General features: G+C 40.0%; 1 protein-coding gene across 1 annotated transcript; it reads right to left on the bottom strand.

Annotated features, from left to right (window-relative positions):
- Positions 1-15115: 15115 nt before the first annotated feature.
- On the bottom strand, positions 15116-21606 carry s1pr4 (sphingosine-1-phosphate receptor 4). Its single transcript, XM_056239345.1, has 2 exons — positions 21500-21606; positions 15116-16852 (listed from the first exon to the last, which is right to left on the bottom strand). The coding sequence occupies exon 2, from the start codon at positions 16718-16720 to the stop codon at positions 15551-15553; it is 1170 nt and encodes a 389-aa protein (XP_056095320.1). The 5' UTR covers positions 16721-16852; positions 21500-21606; the 3' UTR covers positions 15116-15550.
- Between the last annotated feature and the right edge of the window lie 375 nt (positions 21607-21981).

Below are 21981 nucleotides of genomic sequence, written 5' to 3'. Positions count from 1 at the left end.
ATTAGATCGCGATGACGTAGCTGTCAGCCTTCCAATGGCAAATTAATCTCTTAAAAACATTAGTTAAATTATTCTGACGTCGCACGCTGACCTTCCTATAGAAAACGCTTTTTCTTTAAATATTAATTACGTTTTTCTGACGTCGCTTGGTATTCGTCAAATGGCTAATACATGGATCATGAATAGTAAGAGGCAAACCTTCGCCATAGTAGAATTGGTAAATTCTCGTCGGAGTTCGATGTGAAATGACATGATCTGGTGAGGTTCACTTCACTTCAGTTCCAACATCCTCATGTGAACCCTACGGTCATAATTCATGATTTAATGCGGTAAGTAGCATTTTGTCTCCATATTGTATGCTTGATGACTTTTTGGTTAATTTTTTTGTAATGTTGTACTGTAAAGTTGTTGACAAACTGTATGTTGTAGTATACTTTATGTATATGTCTTTCTGCCTGTCTGTCTATATACTGTAGCAAATATGTTGGGTTTTCATTTTAAGTTTAAAGATCTATGATCATTTTCACAATTATAACCGTTTTAGGGTCAGTTCAAGCTGAAATGAAACTGAAACATTTCAAGGCAGATCAATACGGGTTTTTTTTTTTTTGCTTCGTCAGACATTCAGGGCAAACATAAGCCTATGTACTATGCATTAGGATTGAATAGTTTCTGTATTGAACTGTATTGAACAAGGTGCAACTGCAGGGACCCTGATAAATATGTAAATGTGTACGAGAGTGTGTTACAACCCATATGGGAAGTTTGGAAGCTGAAAAAGCCAATTTTATGAATCTTTTCAAACTCCGTCCTTCATGAATGGGATGCGGTTGGAATGATTGAACCAGGCGGCCAGACAAATTCAAACCACATCATGAAAGGATTTTGATAGGCCAGACCGCTGCATTTTTACTTTACAAGCATGCCATAAACAGACCCTCTGGAAAGTTCTCCTGTGGGTGATGAAGCACAAGCTCACACACGTGGAGACGTGGGCCTATAATGCATTGGCTTCAGGTTTGACATTTTTAGTGCTCCGGACACCCTGTGAGACAGCAGGTCTCCACTAAATCCTTTCATTTTAACTTCCGTGCTAGATTAATTTGTTTTATGTCCCTTCGATCGAAAAAAATTGCACACTTGTTACAAAACGTCCCATGGCCAATTTGGCCAAGCTGTGTAACAAAATGTGACTGGGAAATGAGGGACTGCTATATTGATCAGAGATAGAAGTAAAAATTTCTATCTCCAGGTCAATGTACTTGCACACAAGAAGGAAATAATGCTCTGAAGTGACGATCAGCTTGCAATGAGAAATGCGTCACAGAAGTGAAATGCTAGCAATTTGAGACACGTTGTATGTTTGGAAAGATGGATTTTCCTCATTGACAAGATCAAAGTCGGGCCATATCAACACGTTCTGGTGTTTAGTATGCATTGCGGCGGTCTCTGTCATGTACACTTCAAAGGAAATTAGAGTTTAATGGTGTTTATTCTACAATCATTGAGTCTGTGACCTCTCATGAGGATGAAATATTAGCAGACTGGTTAGTGAATTTGGTGTAAATGCTTCCATGTGTGTCATTTATGGATGCAATGCAATATTACGTGCAAAAACGTGTTTCACATTAGTGTAAAAATACGGCGGGGTGGGATCCAAATTTCTGAGACCACTAGTAAATTGCTTTTCTAATTTAATTCAAACTTTTCCATTATAAATTAAATTGTCAGCATAACAAATTGAGTTAAAAGTTGGAACTGGAAAATGAACATGAATCTCTTAGTATTTTGTTTTTGACATGATCCAAAGAGCATCTTGAGCCTCTTCGACCGTCTGCACAAAGAGTCACGTGATCAATGCCAATCATTTACTTGCTGTTTATTAGTGACCTAGAAGTAGTGCAGAAATACTTCCTCTTCATTTTATGTCAAAACATAAGGTTTCAGTGAAAATGGTCCCAACGTTTTCCCTCTTCTTATGTACATTCTAGAGATAGTTATCCATGATATATATTCACCCCGATTGGGTAGAAGGCATGTACCAACCCTACAGAAATGTTTTTAGAATCTGACATTTCTACCGCAGATGATTTAGTCTTAACGGCTTCCAAACATGAGGCCATGCAGCCATTATCCAATCAGTCTCAGAGATTTTGTTTGACCTTTTCCTGCATGGCTGCTCGCCGGAGCAGAACCGGTCCGGCCATGAGCTGTGTGGCGCAGTCAATCTCTGGAGTATTGACTTAAAGGGATAGTTCACCCAAATTTCAAGACGTATCATTTACTTGCCATTCTAAACCTGTATGTTGTTATTTTTTCTGTGAAACACAAAAGTGAACATTTTTAAAGCATCTTTATGAAGTGATCGCTATGTTTATAGTGACTATGATTGTCCAGCTTCAACATAATAGCTAATGTGTTTGGAACGACACAAGGGATTTCATGTTTGGGCAACCTATTCCTTTAATAAGAACAATAATGGAAATTGCACAGAAAGTGAAAATAAATTCCTTCGTTGCTTCCTCATGCAAAATGTACTTCACCAATGAATGCAAATGCAATGCTTTATTTGATTAATATGTGATCATGCTATTCAATTCTGTTCTTCTGTTTACTTTTATTTCATTTACTCACCCTCAAGTTGTTCCAAACCTTTATGAATTTCAATTTCTTTGTTCTGCTAAACACAAAAGAAGATATTTTGAAGAATGTTGGCAACCAAACAGTTGATGGACCCCATTGACTTCCATAGTAGGTAAAAAAAAACAAAAAAAAAACACTATGGAAGTCAATGGGGTCCATCAACTGTTTGGTTGCCAACATTCTTCAATTTTTGTGTGTTTTATCCCTTTAACACCGCTCACTTTTTAAATGTAGTGCTCAGTTATGCTGCAATCTCTGTTTGATGTGTTGCAAAGAAAATCACTTTTCCCTTTACGGTGAACTTTTGAAATGTATTTGGCAATGAGAAAATTCCCATATTTCAAAAGCACAGAAGTAAAACTTCTAGCTTCTGTTTTCCTCTTTTCAGTCACTGGTTTAATGTGGTTTTTAATATAGACAGCCATTCGGCATTCATGATTAAGTGAGGGAAGAGCAAAGACTAGGTGTTAACATACATTTTCCTCGGCTGGAAAAATCTGGCACCATGATGTCCTATTCACAGCACACTGACACATACCCTCAACCCCTTTAGCAATTTCCTGGGGAAAGCTGGACAGTTGCAGACTCTTGCTACACCGTAAACCCAGTGTACACCAACACGTTTGCGTTTGCTTAAAATATGACGTAGTGATGCATGTAACATAGCTGAGGTGATATATATAATAGCTTAGAAATCATGGAAAAATCTGAGATCAGCTGGAAAAGTCATGCCTTTTTTTACATTATCAGTCTGAAATATATTCAGCAATAAAAATATACAGAAATATCTTCTTCTCCCTCAGGAAAACTGTATCAGACAGGAGCACAATCGCGCCATTATGACATCACTATGAGGGTGGCCCAGGAATGCTGTGGAAACAACAATAATACATCACATTTTTCTACAGCACGAAAAGTAGCTTTGGTCATGGCTTTGAAATCCGGTTCTCCCGTCCTCCAGTCTGAAATGGCCAAATCTAATGGATCATTCTGTTCTGATTTGCTCCATGAAAGGACTTGAGACATTTTGTACAGGGCCGAAACAAACGCTTTTCTACACGTTCACCCCCTTTCCCCTTCGTTATATATTGTTGAGGAAATTTCAGTCCATAAGAGGGAAAAGGAAGAGAAAAAACTGTTAGTTAAATTCACCCGGCCCTTAAAATAGGATTCTGGGAACAAATTTGTCCGGTAGCTGTTTGCAGCTCTCTCGTCTTGAGCCATTCAAAATACTGGCGATTTTTTTCTACCGAACGCTTGGAAATGATGAACTTTGACTGGGCAGCTGAATCTGTGGCGTCTGCGCGGGAACATCTGCTGTTCAATCATGTCGGATTCTTCTCACGCAGTCCATGTCTATCAGCTAAACAAGAACATTTATATCTAGGATTCGATTATTACATCCTAGGTTTAAGCACTGTGCTGTTCAGACTTTACTCCCCTTTTCCCCATTTAATATGAATCTGGAAGTTTCGAAAAGCAGTGCTACTTTAAAGGAATAGTTCACTAAAAGTTTACTCTCATGTCGTTCAATTCTTTTGTGTACCATTAAATAGACATTTTGAAGTGCTAAATCTGACTCTTTTGAATGACGGTTCATGTCTGTCATGCTCCAATGATCACAAAAAGGCGTCATAAAAGTAGTTAAAAAACTTGCACACTGTTTTGCACACTCACAAGTCTTTTAATAGTTTTATAATATAATGTAATATATTATAAATAAAAAGATTTATAATATAATAGTCTAGCTGAAGCTTTGCAGAAACGTTAATTATGTGTTATGTGTCTAATGTTAATTTATGTGTTCAAGTTTGATGACGTAACTAATTGTTTTTGCGCTGGACAAAAACGTTTACTTTTTTTTTTTCGTTTCAAAACATCAAAACTATTTTTATATATATTTTACAATTATTTATATATAGTCTCATAATTTTCTAAAATATATTATCCTCATTGCTATAATTTAGTTTCTCATCTAGCAAACAATGTTTTCAAATTTGTTCCTTCACAGTAAAGTTGACTTAAGCTTTAAGCCTTGTACACACCGGGACGAATATCGGCTCGGCTCAGCGTTTTTCAACGCGTTTTTTGTGTTCACACCCAAGCGATTTTCGCTGACGATGAGCCGAGTGAACACGCAAATTCATTCCCTGACATTAGATGGCGCTTAATGTAAAACAGAAATACCCCGGTCCACAAAGTGTCGCTGCGCAACTACGCTTCTGACACTCGCTTGTCACTCAGAAGAAGAGAGCAAGTTTGTCGCGTTAGTCATATAGTTCTTTATTGTCGTTGGTGTCTCTTTATAAAGACACCAACAAGACCAGCAGCTCTACATTCATCTAGCCTTGCATCTTCCTCGTCTTATTTCTTCCCGGCAGAGTGTAGACGCTAGGGGTGGAACGGTACATGTATTCGTATTGAACCGAAACGGTACGGGCGTCACGGTTCGGTGCACGAATTTACACGGAGAATACACGGTATAAAAATAAATAAAACTCGCGTGCAAATTAATTAATGTAATGCGGAACTACTGTTAGATACGCGGGTTTTTTAGGGCACATAATCTGTACCATCGGCTTAGCTCTGAACCATAGACAGTATAAGAAATGGACAGAGCCATCTCATTGGAACTCAGTTGAGACAGTTGAAGCCCATTTTTAGCGATTTCTGAGCACTTCCGTTCCTGACGCGCAGACTCAAACCGACTCAAACTAAGCTTGATGACGTGAGCAACCTGTCTGACAGACGTTACTCTTCTAGTAGCTGTGCGTGAAAATTGCCAACGTTAATCTTGCAGAGACGGGGAACTTGAGCAAAGAGTTCTTTGGCGTGAGTGAGCAGGAGTAAGTATTCCGTTGCTTTTATGGACTCATTATCTATGGGCTTCTCCCTTGACGGGGCGTTCCCCCGATTGCCTGCGAGCTTCTCCTCCTGTCTGTACGGTAATTTCTGTACAGCGCGACAGAGAGTCGAGTGGTTATGACGCAATCGTTAGCCTATTTTTACTAAAACTGTTTCTACGGGGCCATAATGTAACATAGAAGGTAATGGAGCACTTTATACATTGTCGTGTTTCTTTAGAAATAAATAATGGACAAATGGAGTCTTTAAACGCCTCAGATGTAAAGTTATTCGCTGTCAAAGTGACGCCAAAATGAATGGGAGTCAATGGAAATGCTAACGCAAGTGAAGTTCTGCTACAACATGGCGGCACCCGGCCGGCTTCAACTTCCGGTCGATGGATTACCCCCTTGCTCTGAACGCGCGTTCACTTCAGACGTTGGCTTTATACGCGCGTGGACTAGCGTCGAACTAGACGCGAATTTGACGCTCTATTCGCGTTTGCTGTGACCGTGACCGCATAATGAACAGGCTGCAATGTCAAGATTGCAATGCTGGAGTGTGTGAGAGAGAGAGAGAGAGAGAGAGAGAGAGAGAGAGAGAGAGAGAGAGAGAGAGAGAGAGAGAGAGAGAGAGAGAGAGAGAGAGAGAGAGAGGCGCGCGATCGAACAGTGGAAACATAAAAAACATACTCCGTCATTTTGTTAATACAGATCATTAAACCTGCAAAGTGTTTACTTATATTTGTGTACACTCGCAATAAAACACATCATTGTGCTTTTGTCACACTGTAAACTCTTGTCAAACTGTAACCTACAACTGTCACCCAACCAAAACCACACACACACACACACTCACTCTTTTAAAAGCAAAACATATTTATCCAACTCCATTTTAAAACAGTCTGTTGGTCCCATCTTTTGGACATTCATCATATTGCATTGGTTTTCATTTCTTGTCCTCGGAGCACTAATCTTACACATTCTACATTGATTAAAAAAAGAAAATCGAATGTGTTTTTAATGGTAGTATTATTTTATACAGAAATCAATTATTTATAATTCAGATGAGAATAATGTTACATTGTCAATTAATAATGTTAATTAAAATTAAGGAAAACAAATATATTGATCTGAAATATAGCAAAATAATTTTAAATTAATAGTACAATTACCAAACATATCGCAAGGTCTTTTTGTCTTTTTATTAATTTAATTAATAAACTAATTATATAAAACTGTTGTCAGTGCACTACAAATAAACTGGTTCTATGCCTTTATTAATAAAACTTATTTAAAAAATACAATGCCTTCTGCATTTTTGTTTTGCTTTTCCCTCCATTGTACCGAAATCGTACCGAACCGTGATGTCTGAACCGAGGTATGAACCGAACCGTGACTTCTGTGTACCGTTCCACCCCTAGTAGACGCTGTATATCTTCTTCGCCATTACGTATGTGTGCTCGGCAAGACCGTTTTGTGTTTGAGCGCCCCCAAGTTGTGTTTTACTGTAACTTCAGAAGCTCCAGACACGTGAGCAAAAGCGCCAATCTCATTGGACGGATAGTTTTTGACGCGGCGCGTCAAACCAAAAAACGAACCCGAGGCGTTTTTAAAAAAATGACGCTTTTACGCGTGGCGTTTTACGCGTCGGTGTGCACACTCGCATAGGCGCCCTTTGTTTATTCACGAGGCGTTAAACGTCGGCGAATAACGCGCGCGAAATTCGTCCCGGTGTGAACAGGCCTTTAAGGTCACAAGTCCGAAATTCACGTCCGAAATTTTCGCACGTACATTTTTTTTATATGACGTCACGTTTTGTCAATCACGTTTACACATTGCCTCCGAAACTTTCGTCCGTCATAAAAACAATTCGCAAAAGTTTTTCTCATCCGTAACAAGCATTTTGAGAGGTGTTTTGACAATTCAGAGCCACCGAATGACGAATACGAAAGTATCAGACTCAGTGTGCAAGCTACATTTTTTGTAACTAGCGACGCCCAATGAAATTGCTAAATAATGACTGTTTTCAAACAGGTTTCCTGAAAACTCGCTCCATCTGCAATTGGTGGGACAAACAGGAAGTTTTTGTAACTTCCTAAAATTTCAGCTCGAACTTATTAAAATTATGAGAAGCTTGCCTTTGAAACTACACTTAGCTTCCCTGAGAGTGTTAATGATATTCAGTAGAGTGGTTTACACCGCCGCCCGGGGTCAAACCCCACAACGCCGAGCTGGTTTGGATAAGCTGATGATCTCTCCTTCTCTCCCCATAGGGTACGGGCAGTCCTGGGACGCAGCTGGACCGCAGCTGTAAAGCTTTTGGATCTAGAGTTGCAGCTGTGGTGGGGAGGGTTCCTGGCACCGTGATTTGGTGGATAAACAGAATTGAAAATCACATTGCCAGGGATTTCCACCTCTGCACAGTTCTTCAGGTGCCCCACCTACACCGCCAACCGGACCGGGGGTATTTTGGAGATCCTATAACAGCACACAAAGAACCACAGAGATTTGTCTGAATTAGACTGTCAGGGCTCTTGTGTCCATGTGGCTTAACGTCAACACTGACCCTATATTTACTTTCATAATGCACCTTCCAGCTTTTATTGTGCTGGTTTTATCAGTCATCAAAATGTACTTGCTCCACCTTGGAAATGATTTTAAGAATGACTATTACTAATGCTCATAAATACGGAGCCCCTAAAGGGACATGGTGATATGAGATGGGAGAAAAAAAAATACATTTCAATGCTTTTGCGTTCTGTCGCAAAATGTTTGTTCACCTGTAAAGAACTTGAATTTTTGTGAGCGAACACAAAGATTTTCAAGCGAACGCCAACATTTTTTGAGTGAACGAAAAGTTTCAAGGGGGAACTCAAAATATTTGTGAGAGATTTATGATTTTACCTCACAATCTCATATTTTTTTCCATCACCATGTCCCTTTAGGGGCTTCTTACATACTTGGGATTAGTGATTTAAACAAACCCTTGACTCTAGAAACTGAACTTTGGTAGATTACTTTTCTAAAAAACCTTACTTACGGACTTGATTTTGCACACAAATGTGCAAAAAAAACGCCAAAGATAAGGCCCATTCACACCAAGTACGATAACTTTAATAATAAAGTTTTTTAAAAATCGTTCTGCAGCGCGTGCTTATAAACCGACCGTTAATGTGCGTTGGTGTGGACACTAATATACAGTAGTAATCGGTATAGCTACCATCATTGGTGGGGAGTTTTTCCTGGATAAACTTCAGAAAATGTAAAACTCTTTTTTTACGTACCGCTTCCTGCAACATATTGAAATTCGGACTTTGTTTATGCAACCCTCTTTGGCATTTAGTTCAAATGAGTCCAAGTGCTTGGTATGTTTTTCAGACTCAATAACACAAACAGTGACTCATCGCTCTGGAAATATCATGTTTCCTCAGGAATGACAGATAATGGCTTACTGGAATATCGGCGAAGGCAAAAGGGCATCTGGCAAGTTTAATATAAAATGGAGATGCAAATCATGTTTGACACCCACGGCGGCTTAGGACGGTTATCAGACGGTATGTTATGATGGACTGAAAAAAATTCTGAATAAAATACTGCTGACTGGCATTACAACAGCTTACAGTCCCAAAGCCTTCGCTGGTGACTATTTTATTTTATTTATACAACTGTTTTTTTAACGGCAGTCAATGCTTTTTTAGTCAAAACTTCAAACAACATGGTCTAACTGAGCCACACTAAGCCAAACATTGATATCATGATATCAACATGGGGCATTAATATACGTGTGCGTTTATGAGAACAGCTTTCAAGTGTGGAAGATATTGACTTTTTTGTTCAAATCTAGCATTGTAAATTATTTGTGCAAAGTCACAATGACTAAGCGGGTATAATTACCCAAGATACAGTACATCTTGTTTCTTGCTAATACGCCTCGTTCGGTCGCACCCTTTCCATCCCGAGCTGGTTCATCAGGTCATCACTTGCTCAAGGCGCAGAGCTTAGCTAATTGGTGAGCATTGATCCCTCAAGAATACTGTTCACAGTGGCTAAGTTCAGTGCCTGAAGTGAACTGTATGATGTATGGTCGGGTGGTCCACCTACTTGCTCTGGCATCAGGGCAGGAACTGGGCGTAATGAAGGGTGGGATGCCAGTAAATGTGAAACCAGTTAGGACACGCACGCCAATGAGGCGGGTTAGGCTCTTAGACCCATGGTTTGAATACTGTTAGCTGAGATGGATGAGACAAACGTGTCTGGCTTTCATTTCACAGAGCAGGTTCTGACCACTTTTTTTGAACACAATGAAAGCACTGGCCACAAAGTTAAAGTCCATTTAGACCAGTTATTGCACGTTAGTAAATTCACTCCAGTCATTAAAAAGCAGAAAGGTGTAGATGTTCCAGGAAAGCAGGGGCAGACGTTACGCTACAACGAATCATTATCCGTCACTATGATGGACTAAGTTCTGCTCTATTTTTATAGTTTTCATAAATGCAGCCTTGTATGGTGGTTATTTGTGCAGCATTGATGATAATTTGGGCCTATATCATTTTGGTGGTTTGTCGAGTTCAATAGTTTCAGCGGTAGTATTTTTTTATCAATTCAGTTTTCTCATAGAGATATTTAAGAGTCTTAAAGAGTTATATAGCCATGAACCCAGTCAATCAGATACGAGGTGAATAACAACAAAAGTTTGTTTTGACGGCAAAAAAAGTTTTTGAAAATTTGACAAAAATGCAAAGGTACAATACTGTGAACTTAACGGCTTTAGTGAGCGACAGAACTACAATCCCATGAAGCATTGCGGACAAAATAATTGAATTAAATATGATGGGAGATATAAAATATGCATATATATATATATATATATATATATATATATATATATATATATAGCACCGTAGGGAGACCGCCTCGATTAAGTCATTGGCAGTGCTTCATGGGAGTATCTAGCACCCCCACATAAATTCACCAAACAATGGTAAATGCGACCGTTTTTGAGAACAAGATGGGACTTGTAGGCGTGTAGGGTTTTTGCTCTTGCCATGCTGCAGTAACTGCACTTTTAACCTACAATTAACTGCAAATTGGGGTCAGAGCCTTTTCAAACAAGGTGTGGTGTCATGACCATCCCTGCAAATTGTCCAGACAAATCCTCTCAGATCATTTGTGTAATTGCGATGGTGCGGTTTTGAGGGAACGATTGAGGGCTGTGCACTCTTGTGCCTGCTAAACTGGTATCAGTGTGCTGATTGAGTGCTGGCTCAGTTCAGCAGGAACAGGAGTGAGGTCCTAAACATCACTGCTTTACTGTCCTCCAATCAGAATGCAGCGTACTTCTGTATCCTTCAATCAGCATACAGTGTCCTTTACTTTCATCCTATCAGCCTGCTTTGTGCTTTAGTATCCTCCAATCAGCATTCAGTTTCCTTTACGCTCCTCCAATCACAATGCAGTGCCTTTTACTCTCATCCAATCAGTATGCAGCGTGCTTCAGTGTCCTCCAATCAGCATTCAGTGTACTTTACTCTCTTCCAATCAGAATGCACTGTACTTCCGTATCCTCCAATCAGCATTTAGTGTCCTTTACTCCTATCCAATCAGCATGAATTGTGTTTCTCATCCACTTGCTATATAGCCTAAACATCTGTCATCAGTGAATATAAAACGTGTTTTCTGAGACTTTAATAAAATATGAATGGTTAACCATTAGAAGTCAAGGCATTGAATATAATGGATTTTTTGCATACTGATTAAAGCCATATCCATATTTTCAGCATTGTGTTCTGTTCTCAGCACAAACATGGCCATGGGAACGCACGCTATCAAGATGTTTCAGGTTTTAGCTCATATTCGGCATGCTTCAAAAAGGCCTGCAGCGTCTCTGCGTGTTTGACGTGTCAAAGATAGTGAAAATGAATTACTGCAAGAGACTTAATTTAGGTCGCGCTGTCATATCCATTTATGCATATAAAAAATGGAAGGCTTCAGGTGGATCATAAATCTACCTCAGACTGTTAACTTTCTGCAGCCTAGCTTTGGCTTTTCCTTTTTTGAGTCTTAACAGAGCTGCTCCTGTAACAGTTAGGGAGAAGATTACAACTGGAGAAATGCTGTATATATATATATATATATATATAGCCTATAAATAAAAACAAAAAAAGATGAAAATCTTTCAAAAAATGTTTAGTATGATACTGTTGCTTTGCAGTTGCTAGGGTGTTCTGAACACCTTTTAGAATGTTACTATGCAGTTGCTAGGGTGTTCGGAATACTTTTTTGAATGTTGCTATGCAGTTGCTTTGGTGTTCTGAATACGTTTTAGAATGTTTCTATGCAGTTGCTAGGGTGCTCTGAACACCTTTTAGAATGTTGCTATGCAGTTGCTATGGTGTTCTGAAAGATGTTGCTATGCAGTTGCTTGGTTGTTCTGAGTGATTTTAACATATTGGTTTGAGGTTGTTTGGGTGTTCTTCTGAGTGGTTTACAGCACATTGCTATGCAGTTGCTACGGTGTTCAAAATAGTTTCAGGATGTTGCTATGTGTTTGTTAGGGTGTTCCAAGTGGTTTAGTATAAGTTGCTGTGCAGTTGGTAGGATGTTCGGAGTGATTTTTAACATGTTGCTATGCATTTGCATTGAAATTCTGAGACATTTAGAACGTTGCTATGAAGTTGCTAGGATGTTCTGAATAGTTTTAACATGTTGCTACTGTATGTGCTTCCATGCTTTTTATACTGTTGCTATGTTGTTACTAGGGTTTTCTGAGTGGTTTACTATTAGTTGCTAGGGTGTCAAAAACTACTACGTAAAACATGCAGCACAATTTGATTGATCCGTCATATAGCATCTATATAGGATAGTTTCCATATGGCAGGTCTTGCGGTCTTCAACCATTCTCGTCAGTCCACGGCATCGACAGCTACTTTTTGGAAAGATTTGTGCTACTCGGAAACAATTATAGGTCATAAATGCATCAGTGGGAAAGAGCTGTGGGGATGAAAGCAGAAAGCCTCTTATTTTAGTGTCACAGCAATGTCAGAGGCCTTTTTTAATGCGCTCAGAGACTGACCAGATTTCGTGACGTGGCCTCCTTAAGATGTTTGATATTGTTTTGTTCCCTCCGCCACCATGTAGTCAGTGTGTTTGCGGTCCAGACCAGAGCTGTGCGCTTTATAATTGGTTTAACTTGAACAAGACCAGCTGGGCAATAAAGCAGCAAAGCCGTGTGAAGAAACCGTCCGTGGATCCTTCGGGGTCCCGATCCAGCGCATGCAGAAAAGGATTTCACATCTGTGCTGAATGTAAGTGGTTGTAATGTATTTATTAAAATACAATTTAAAGACATGTTGACACCAAATGAATGCCTGTGAGGTCCTCATGCCACAGATGAACTGTCCTCCAATCAGCATGCAGTATGTGCTACTATCCTCCAATCAACAAGCAGTCCCCCTCACTCCCTTCAAATCAGCATGCAGCATGGTTTCCTGTCCTCCAATCAGCATGCACACCCTGTTTATTGCATTTACAGAAGTTTTCTCAGGCAACAACTGGGTTAATTTTATCCTTGAGGATCTCACAAGCAAGTTTAATCATGAAGCAACTGAATAACGATAAACACATGCTTAATTTCTTGTTTGGCAGAATTGTTCTAAAGGGAAGAATCATAGTTGTGTTGCCCAGAGCCAAATATCACACTGTGAAATTATATGCAAATCACAATAATAAGCCAGGAACACGTTATCAAATATGTTGTATCTGATTTATGGAGATGTTTTTTTCCCACACAAACATTAAAACAACATGTTTCTCTTAATTAAATGAAGTACTAGACAATGAGAACGTTGTGTTTGCCTTTATTTCCGCTCTGAATTGTCAGTTAACTGAAATGTTTAATTAATTTGCATGGACTGTGAATGGTTTGAATGGACGCTAACCAGCTACAAATGTGCAGAAACCCTATCCGAGGACTTCGTCGTCATATCTGTCTGCAGAACACCTGGAGGCGACGTGCGGTAATCACGTCTGTTTGCACGCAACCGCACTTAACCCTTCGTGTGCCCTCTTTAATGAGAAGAACATAAATCCATGTTTCCTTCAAGATGTCATGCAGTCGTAAACTAAACTATATAATCATTCTAGGAACGTGTTTACGGTGGCATTTTTAGGTCAGTTCACGCCCATAAGCGTCGACACCAACGGACAATTACGTTCTGTTTATTAAAAGCGCGCGCTGCGGTTAAAAAAATCCTACGTTTAAATGTTCGCGCTTTGTGAAGTCCGGTGGATTCTGATTGGCTCTCAATGGACCCTTGACGCGTTTTAACGGTCATTGGCATCGTAAATCGTGCCGTTTTTTACATTATCATTTTTCTTATTAAATGTGTGTACATTTATAATACTATACTTTTGATTGTATTACCTTTGCGTGTGATTTAAAAAAAAAAGTTAACGCTGCGAGGTTGTTTCTAATACAGCGGCTGTGGAAGCAACGATCAAATTTACATATTTTTCTCTTATCAATCTCTCTCTATTTTTGTCCCCTTTTTGAAAGTTGTGAAAACACTGTTGTGGAGTTTTTCTTTTGCCATTTGAGCAAATGGGAACAGGAAAAATATATTTAGGCTCTCATTCGCCGCTACAGAAGTTTACCCAACTATGACGACTTCCACTTTTGAGAAACCCGGAAATGTGAAAAGGGACACAGTTGTTTTTTTGTTTTTGTTTTATCAGCTGAAAAAATACTTAATGAAAGTGTTTCTAATGATACGTCTGCTCTGTGTCATCATTGTTATAGTTATTTGGCAGACACTTTTATCAAGATTAATCATCCCTTATCAAAAACTCATAAAATGTGTACCTGGAAGGCAACGTAGGTCGCTCTGGATTAAAACACATAAAACTAAAATGTGTACTGTATACTTGACATAAAAATAGAAAATATTAAAATGATATAGTTACAATTGTCATCCATGGTATGAACAGGCCTTCATGGCTAATGCTTGACTTTGTGTAGGCCCTATAAGTGTATTTTAGTAAACTCTTGTTTGCATCAATTCATCACAAACACACTTCAAGCATGTGCTAATGTGTATATGTATATTTTCCTCAAGTATTTCAATAAACTACTACAGGTAAAATGCTAATGTTTCTTTCCTGTTAACATGTAGGCTACATCTTTTAAATATATTCTCTGGCCATATTCATTTCTTCCGTCCACTGTGCATTCTTCCAATTGCTGTCTGGATCGTCCAGATGGTTTTAAGATGGGCTGTCATGTTATTTTTGGAGGGCTGTGGTTTCCCATGCACACTTCAATGTGTTTTATATAGCCTATTCTTGAATGCTTGGGTGGATTTCAAAATGTGGATCTGAATGTATCAATCCAGAGTCCTAAAGTTTGGTCGTCTAAACCTAAACCACTGGGTATCTGAATAGGATTCTGTAACATATGCATTATTATTGTTATTATTATTAACAAATAAGCTTAGTTTGAAATGAAAATACCCAATGTCCTTTGCAATCCTTAATAATGTTGCATTGAAGAAGTCTGTATATTGTCTTGTCTCCCTCTTGTGTTCAATGAAGGATATTGACAGAGAATCCTCAAGAAATATTGCAGGACAAATAGCAATCAATGCATTTTTATTTCCTTTACACAATTTTGGCAATGCCCACACTTAAAATGTTACCCTGAAAACTTTAAAACAGTTTTACATATGCACGTACAAAAATATACACATTTCACTTTTAAGTAGAATATTAAAATATACTTAAATTACAATATATTACTTTTACATAAAACAACAATGAAAGGCAGTTTGTTTTTGAGAATCTTACAGGTCTGATTGCTTTGCTTTGCATTCAGCTCAAACGTATTACTCGAGTTGCATTTTATTTTATTTTTTTATTGTTTTTGTTGCACAGCTGCTCACTTTTAAAGTCCTTTCTGCATGATTTGACCATCACACCAGCTGACGTTTAAAAGGGAGAAAGTGAAAATTGAGTTTGAGGAGCTGCAGTTCCTGTGGCGAAGGAGAAACACACCTGCCCTCCGCGGACTAACCGCTTGATGCAGACAAACAAGAAGTGGTGGAGCTGAGGCGTGTTTTCTTGCCGTTCTTCGGTTCGGGCGGAGGGCTGGTGCTCAGGTTTCGCACCTTGCTGAAGCTGTTGCGCAAACTGCTGTGTCGACTCCCCGAGGTGCTGGAGGTCTCCTGGGTCATGAAGGTCTTGGGGTCGCACAGTCCCGCCTTCAGACAGCAGCAGCACAGGAGCGTCGCGATGGCTTTGCGTAACTCCAGGCTGCCGAACGAGTAAATGAGCGGATTCATGGCGGAGTTGAGCACGGCTAGGGCGATGACCCATTCGGGATTGAAGAGCGTGCTGCAATTGCGAGAGTAGCAGAAGAAGTCCACCAACAGGAGGATGAACAAAGGTCCCCAACACATCATGAAGACTCCCACGATTGAGATCACAGCCTTCAGGAGGCGCAGCGAACGCTTACGGCTGCGTGCCGATATTGTCTCAGTGCTACTGCGGACATGGCAGTAGATCGCAAAATACAGTGCGCCGATTGTGAGCAGGATTATGAAGAAGATGACCAGGGCGAACAAGATGTAGCTCTTGGAGTAGAGCGGGAGAAGTGTGGAGCAACTTCTCAGGTCGCAAACGCAGTTCCAGCCCATCAGCGGAAGGAAGCCGATTATCAAGGCTGTTATCCAGCAGAGCACCACCATTATGTAGATTCGGTACGTTTTCGTGGCGGTTTTCTGGTGGACGGGCTTCATCATAGTGGCGTAACGCTCCACGGCGATCAAGAGCAGGCTAAATATGGACGCCGCTAACGCCACAAACAGAAGTCCTTCACGGAACAACCACAGAACTGGGCTTAGCTTGAAAGTGCGTTCGCCGGACATGCAGATGTTGACCACGTAGGCGGATCCCGTCAATAGGTCGCTCAGCGCGATGTTGGCGATGCAGATGAATATCCAGCGATGGCGCAGGCGTACGCGGAACAGCACCGCTAACAGCACCATGAGGTTCTCCAGGATGATGAAGACGCTGAAGATCAGGAACAGGACGGTGACGGCGCTGACGCTGCTCTTCGGGGGCTTGCGGTGCTGGAGGCGCCCGGTGAAGTTGTAGTGCCCCTGGATCAGGCTGTTGCTGGTCCAGTTGTAGACGTCTGGACAGGAAGAGGCGGAGCTGAAAGATCGCAGGACATCCATGGTGTGAACGGCAGGAGCGTGGAGTTGAATCTCGCTGGGGTCGATTCGGTCGTCGATGCAATCGGACTCCAGGCAATCAGACTCCGGCTCCTTGGGAATACGTCCTGATTATCCTTTCCCTCTCGGAATAACCTGATGGAAAACAGTTTGTTAGAAGTGAATTGATTTTGAAGTTTGAAGTTTAAATGTGAAAATCAAGCTTTTAAGGTTGTTTATATGTCTATGTGGTGTTTTTAATCTGCTTTAAAACAAACCATGTGTAAATTCATAAGTCGACAGCATTGCTGAGTATTTTCTGCTTAAAACTGCAGTGAACCAAAGACAGTCTCAAAAACACGGTTTGAAATCGCAGGTGTTTTTTTTTCCATTGAATAAAAACGCTGGCTTCCCCAAAGATCCTTTCAGTGCACCGTTTTTAAAATAATAATTTTCTTCTTAGTGTGAAGAACATTTTAATAATCTTAAGAACCTTTTTCTACGTTTCTAAGAACGTCTTGTGCAATGGAAAGGTTCAACACTCTTAAAAATAAAGGTTCAAAAAAAAAAAATTTTTGCCATACGCCTTGGGAATCATTTTGACCATGCTTCAATATTTGATGCTTTAGGCACCCTTTAGCGCCAGTTACATGACGCGATCCTAGGGCGTCATCTCACTGACGCTTTACCTTTAACGTCAGTTAGATGACGCTATCTAATCCTAACCCTACCCCAGACCTAAACCTACCCGCGTCATCTAACTGACGCTAAAGGTAAAGCGTCAGTAAGATGACGCCCTAGGATCGCGTCATGTAACTGACGCTAAAGGGTGCCTAAAGCGTCGAATATTGAAGCATGGTCAAAATTGTCATTTTAGTGACGCCTTGGGATGAGAATGCGTTGGCATTTTGGGTTCCCCAAAGAACCTTTCAGTGTAAGAAATCTTACTGTGAAGAACTTGAATGATCTAAAGAACATTTTTCCACTTAATGCAATGGAAAGTTTCCATAGATGTTAAAGGTTCTCTATGGAAACATAGATGCCAAAAAATTATCTTTATTTTTAATAAATGTATGCTATGATTTTGTCAATCCAGGAACTCATCTTACTTGGTAAAATCACCATCAACCCAGGGCTGGACTGGCAATCGGGCATACCGGGCATTTGCCCGGTGGGCCGACGTGCTTTGTGGGCCGATACATCTCATACGTTTTTTTTTTGTTTTTTTTTACGGCCCATAAAACTCGTATATCGGCGGCCCATTGCGTTTAGTTTTGTTTAATTGGCGGCTCTGGGATCTTTGTGCCGGTGTAATGCATTGGACAAAAAAAAAGTCAGCGTAGGTTTTTCTTTTTAGGTGTGTTCGACATCGGCTGCGGCTGGATGTAAGCGATCGGCGAGAGTAGCCGCGTGCAGGCGGGGAGGAGCTGCAAACGGAGACGTGAAGTCGGACACTTTCTGGTTCCCGTAGTGACCGCTCACGTGGTGTTTGTATAGCCTACTTTAGCACAGCTGAAGTGAAATAAATGCAATATTTGCCAAATACACAGATGTTTCAGAGACATTTTCATTCAATACTTTATGTAGCCTACTGCTTCATACAGCGTTTGTTTGAACAAGAATAAAGTTCAACATAAGGCTACAGCTAGGCCTACTATCAATGAAGTGGAATCAACGTTTTTTAATCAGTTTTATTTTGATAAACATAACACAATAAATCGCGACTACATGAAAAGAGTGTTTACTGTTATTAAAAAACTGATTTGTGAGCTTTAGTGGAACTAAAGGTGTGAGAATAAACATGAAACGCACGTCATCGTTGTCATGCGGTGAATCCGGCCAATCGTGGAACAGCTGTGTCGTCATCACAGCTCGTGCAGCCCAGAGCAGCCGCTCTTCAGAAGCTGCGCTGGCTGAGTTCTCCGGCTACTCTCGAATCGCTCTCGCGGTACTTTGATGGCATACGTCACAGTCACGTGGCGTCGGCGCTGTATCAAGTCGGACAACATTTCTAACCGGCATGCACTGCTTCAAGTCTGCCGCCGATCGGTCTGCGCAGAGCTGCATGAAGTCGAACAAGCCTTTTCTCACAGACCGGCGCATGATGAAACGCGTAGATCAGCAGCCCATTGGTTATTTTCTTGATTGACACTGGGGTGGTCCAATCACATCTTTAAACGCCTCCCCCTTTGAGCTCTGAGTGAGCGAGCAGTGTCAGTGTGTATCTGTCAAAATAGTCAGAGCGATGGAGAACAAACGCAAGGAATGTGCAGAGAAATAGCGTGAAAAAAGAAACTTCACAGGCCCTTCAAGTGTCTGATGAGTGTGGAGGATAAGGAGAGAGATGAGTGAGTGCAGAGAACTGTGGTAAGCAGAACTAGGCTACTGTCACAACAACACTTATGGTGTGTTCACACACCGAACGCGAATAGAGCGTCAAATACGCGTCTATCGCGTTTAGTTAGACGCTTGAACATTCGCTCGAGTTCAAATTTTTCAACTTGCGCGGAAGACATTCGCGGCAAACGCGTCGCCCAATTCGCGTCATTCGCAAGCCCGGCGCGAATGATGCGTCTATTCGCGTCTTTGCAATAGGCTTGTTTGAGATGAGCAAAATCTGCGCAGAACCGATCACCGGTGATCAGCGCGAGATGCATGCCGGTTAGAAATGTGTCCGAGTGCGGTCCGCCTTGCTCTGATGTCATGCTGAGGTGTGTCAAAAAACTCTCGCGACCGCAAGGCGCACGTGTCGGATTCTGCAGTCGCGCGCAGTTGCTCTCCACCGACTGCGCTGATCAAAAGCATGATGGGAAACGACTTGCTGACGGCACAGCTTAATGCTCATTGGTTTAAACAACCGTGATGTATTGTTCTCTTTTAAAATGTTTGATTTTAAAACTCTGATATCATGTTTTATGTGTATAGATTATGTGTGGATATCCCCAAACTCTCTGACAGTGCGATCTATGTGATGTAATTTTTTTTTTTTAAATTAAAAATAAAAACACATATCTGTAAAGAAAAAAAATGATTCATAAACATATAGGCCTATTTAAAATGGAATTAAATGAGTACTTTGGGTGTCTTGTTCATTATATTTATTTTCATATTCAAGCAACAAAACTTAAAATACATCCAGTTTATTAGCAACACCGTGCACGAGTGTGAATCCCGCGATATCCGCCTTTGATCTCACAGGTGTCAGATCCACTGCGAGAAGCGAGATCTGTCCGGCTTGCCTGCGCTTTTTTCACTCCTCCTCTCACTGCAGCCGCCTACTCTCGATTACATTTCAGGCGAGGCAAGGCGCATCTCAAACAAGCCTATTGACTTTGTATGTAATCTACTCGCCCAAATAATTAAATTCGCGTTGGGTGTGAACACACCATTAGTCTATGTAGGAACCCACTACCCAGTTACGCATTATTTACACATCTGCATATTTGACGATTACGCATTTTATTAGAATTGTAATGAGACAATAATGAGTAATGAGTTTGTAAACCATATTTTTCTTCAAAATAAAAGCTCGATGCCGTTTCCGTCAAAATAAAAGATCATGTGCTTATCTCTGTATAGAAATTAGTACGAAACTAATTATGAAAGTTGCTTTTATTTTTCAGTGCATTTGTTTTACAACATATGGCTATTACTGCCATGGGATTAATATTATAACTATTATTATGTAGTAGTGTAATGTAGACAGACACTATATCACAACTAAAAGAGTTTTGAGTTTTTCTTTGTTCAATTTGCACACTGAATATGGGTTGGAGCTCTTTATTTTTAACTCTCAAAGTGCACCAGATTGATGAATTTAACATTAAAAAGCACAAAAAATTTTTTGTGGGAAAAAACGGTATTGCTATCCCAGCTTATAGCTTTCTTTAGGATTCATCACTGTGGAGTATTGTTCAACTTAGTAGTTATTTTCATCGGTTAACTCTTACTCACTCCTATGCACTTATGGCGTTAGTGGTTTTAATAGGAGGTGGTATACATATTCAAGGGCGTGCAAAGTTCGGTTGTGTTATATAGTGGGCCAGTCTGGGCCAAAATGCCCGGGCCGATTTTTTGTCCCAGTCCAGCCCTGCATCAACCTAAAGGTGATGGCTGTGAAATGCTCATTTTACCCTGCTAACATGATGCCATGTGATTATAAAAATTAATCTGGCTTGCGAGTTCACACTACAGGGAGAGTCCCGATTGCATGGCACTAAGCGTCTTGCTCAAGTGCACAAGGGTGTCATCTCAGAAATTGCTATTTGCGGTGCCTGTTTCGGTTACCAGATTTTGTAACCGCCAGATTACACCACCGCCCACAAAATACAGAATAATGATGAGAATAGTGAAGAACAATTAAAATAATTATTTTAATGTTTTTTTTTTTATAGTTCTAAAAATGTTATTTTAGAAGTAAACGCATCTTGAGCTTGACCTAATTTCATCTGGCCATGTGTACAGTACATTTAAATATCTCTAGTTTCACTACTGCACTTGTGGTTAAGAGGGTATTTCAGCGTGGCATGTTTAAAGAGCCAACACGTGCAATAAAACAATAAACAAATAAAGATTTGCTTAATATAATGCTTAATTTAAATGGAATAATTATAGGGTTACTGTTAAAAGCCTATACAATAACAGGTTTTAATCTCAATAATAAAAATGCAAAACATTTCTATTCAAATTACTACTAAATAGCTAATAAAAGACATGAATAAATTAATATGCATATGTTTTTTTTTTAAAGTCAAACAATTTTTCTTAAATTTTAAGACATTTTGCTAGTGCATCTTAACTCACCTCTTATTAGTGATGCTGGTGTAATTGGTATTGAGCCATGCTCTGATGCAGAAAGCTCGAGCGCTGGGTCTCTGAACGATTATATATCCTGCACTAACAAGGAAGGAAGCTTTCTTGCAGATTTTTGACACACCCAATGGAGAAAGCTAAAAAATTATCAGTTTCTACATTGTTTCTAAAATGCACAATTGTGACATCTTCCCAGAACATGGGCAAATCATGGTTTACCATGAGAAAAATCAAGTTGCACTTTATGCAATACGATTTGGTAAAGAATATTGTACATTTTGTACGTTGAAGATTTGTCATCTGTGTGAACACTATTTGCACAGCCTGCAAAAACACATAGTGAAATATAATAAAGAAATAAATTAAATAAAAAATGCGTACTTGAAAAATAATTATAAAAAACAAGCAATATTAAATACATATATATTGTTAAAAAATATATATATAAACATAATGGTTTCCATTTATTAAGC

Source organism: Rhinichthys klamathensis, unplaced genomic scaffold (genome assembly GCF_029890125.1).
Source record: "Rhinichthys klamathensis goyatoka isolate OS25496 unplaced genomic scaffold, OSU_Roscu_1.1 h1tg000558l_1, whole genome shotgun sequence".
Classification (NCBI taxonomy): domain Eukaryota; kingdom Metazoa; phylum Chordata; class Actinopteri; order Cypriniformes; family Leuciscidae; genus Rhinichthys; species Rhinichthys klamathensis.
The sequence above is the reverse complement of the archived record's forward strand: the minus strand, read 5'-3'. Positions and strand labels throughout refer to the sequence as shown.

Bases quoted from the DNA above. Each gene is read 5' to 3' on its own strand.
- s1pr4 (XM_056239345.1), bottom strand. From the start codon at position 16,720: ATGGATGTCCTGCGATCTTTCAGCTCCGCCTCTTCCTGTCCAGACGTC.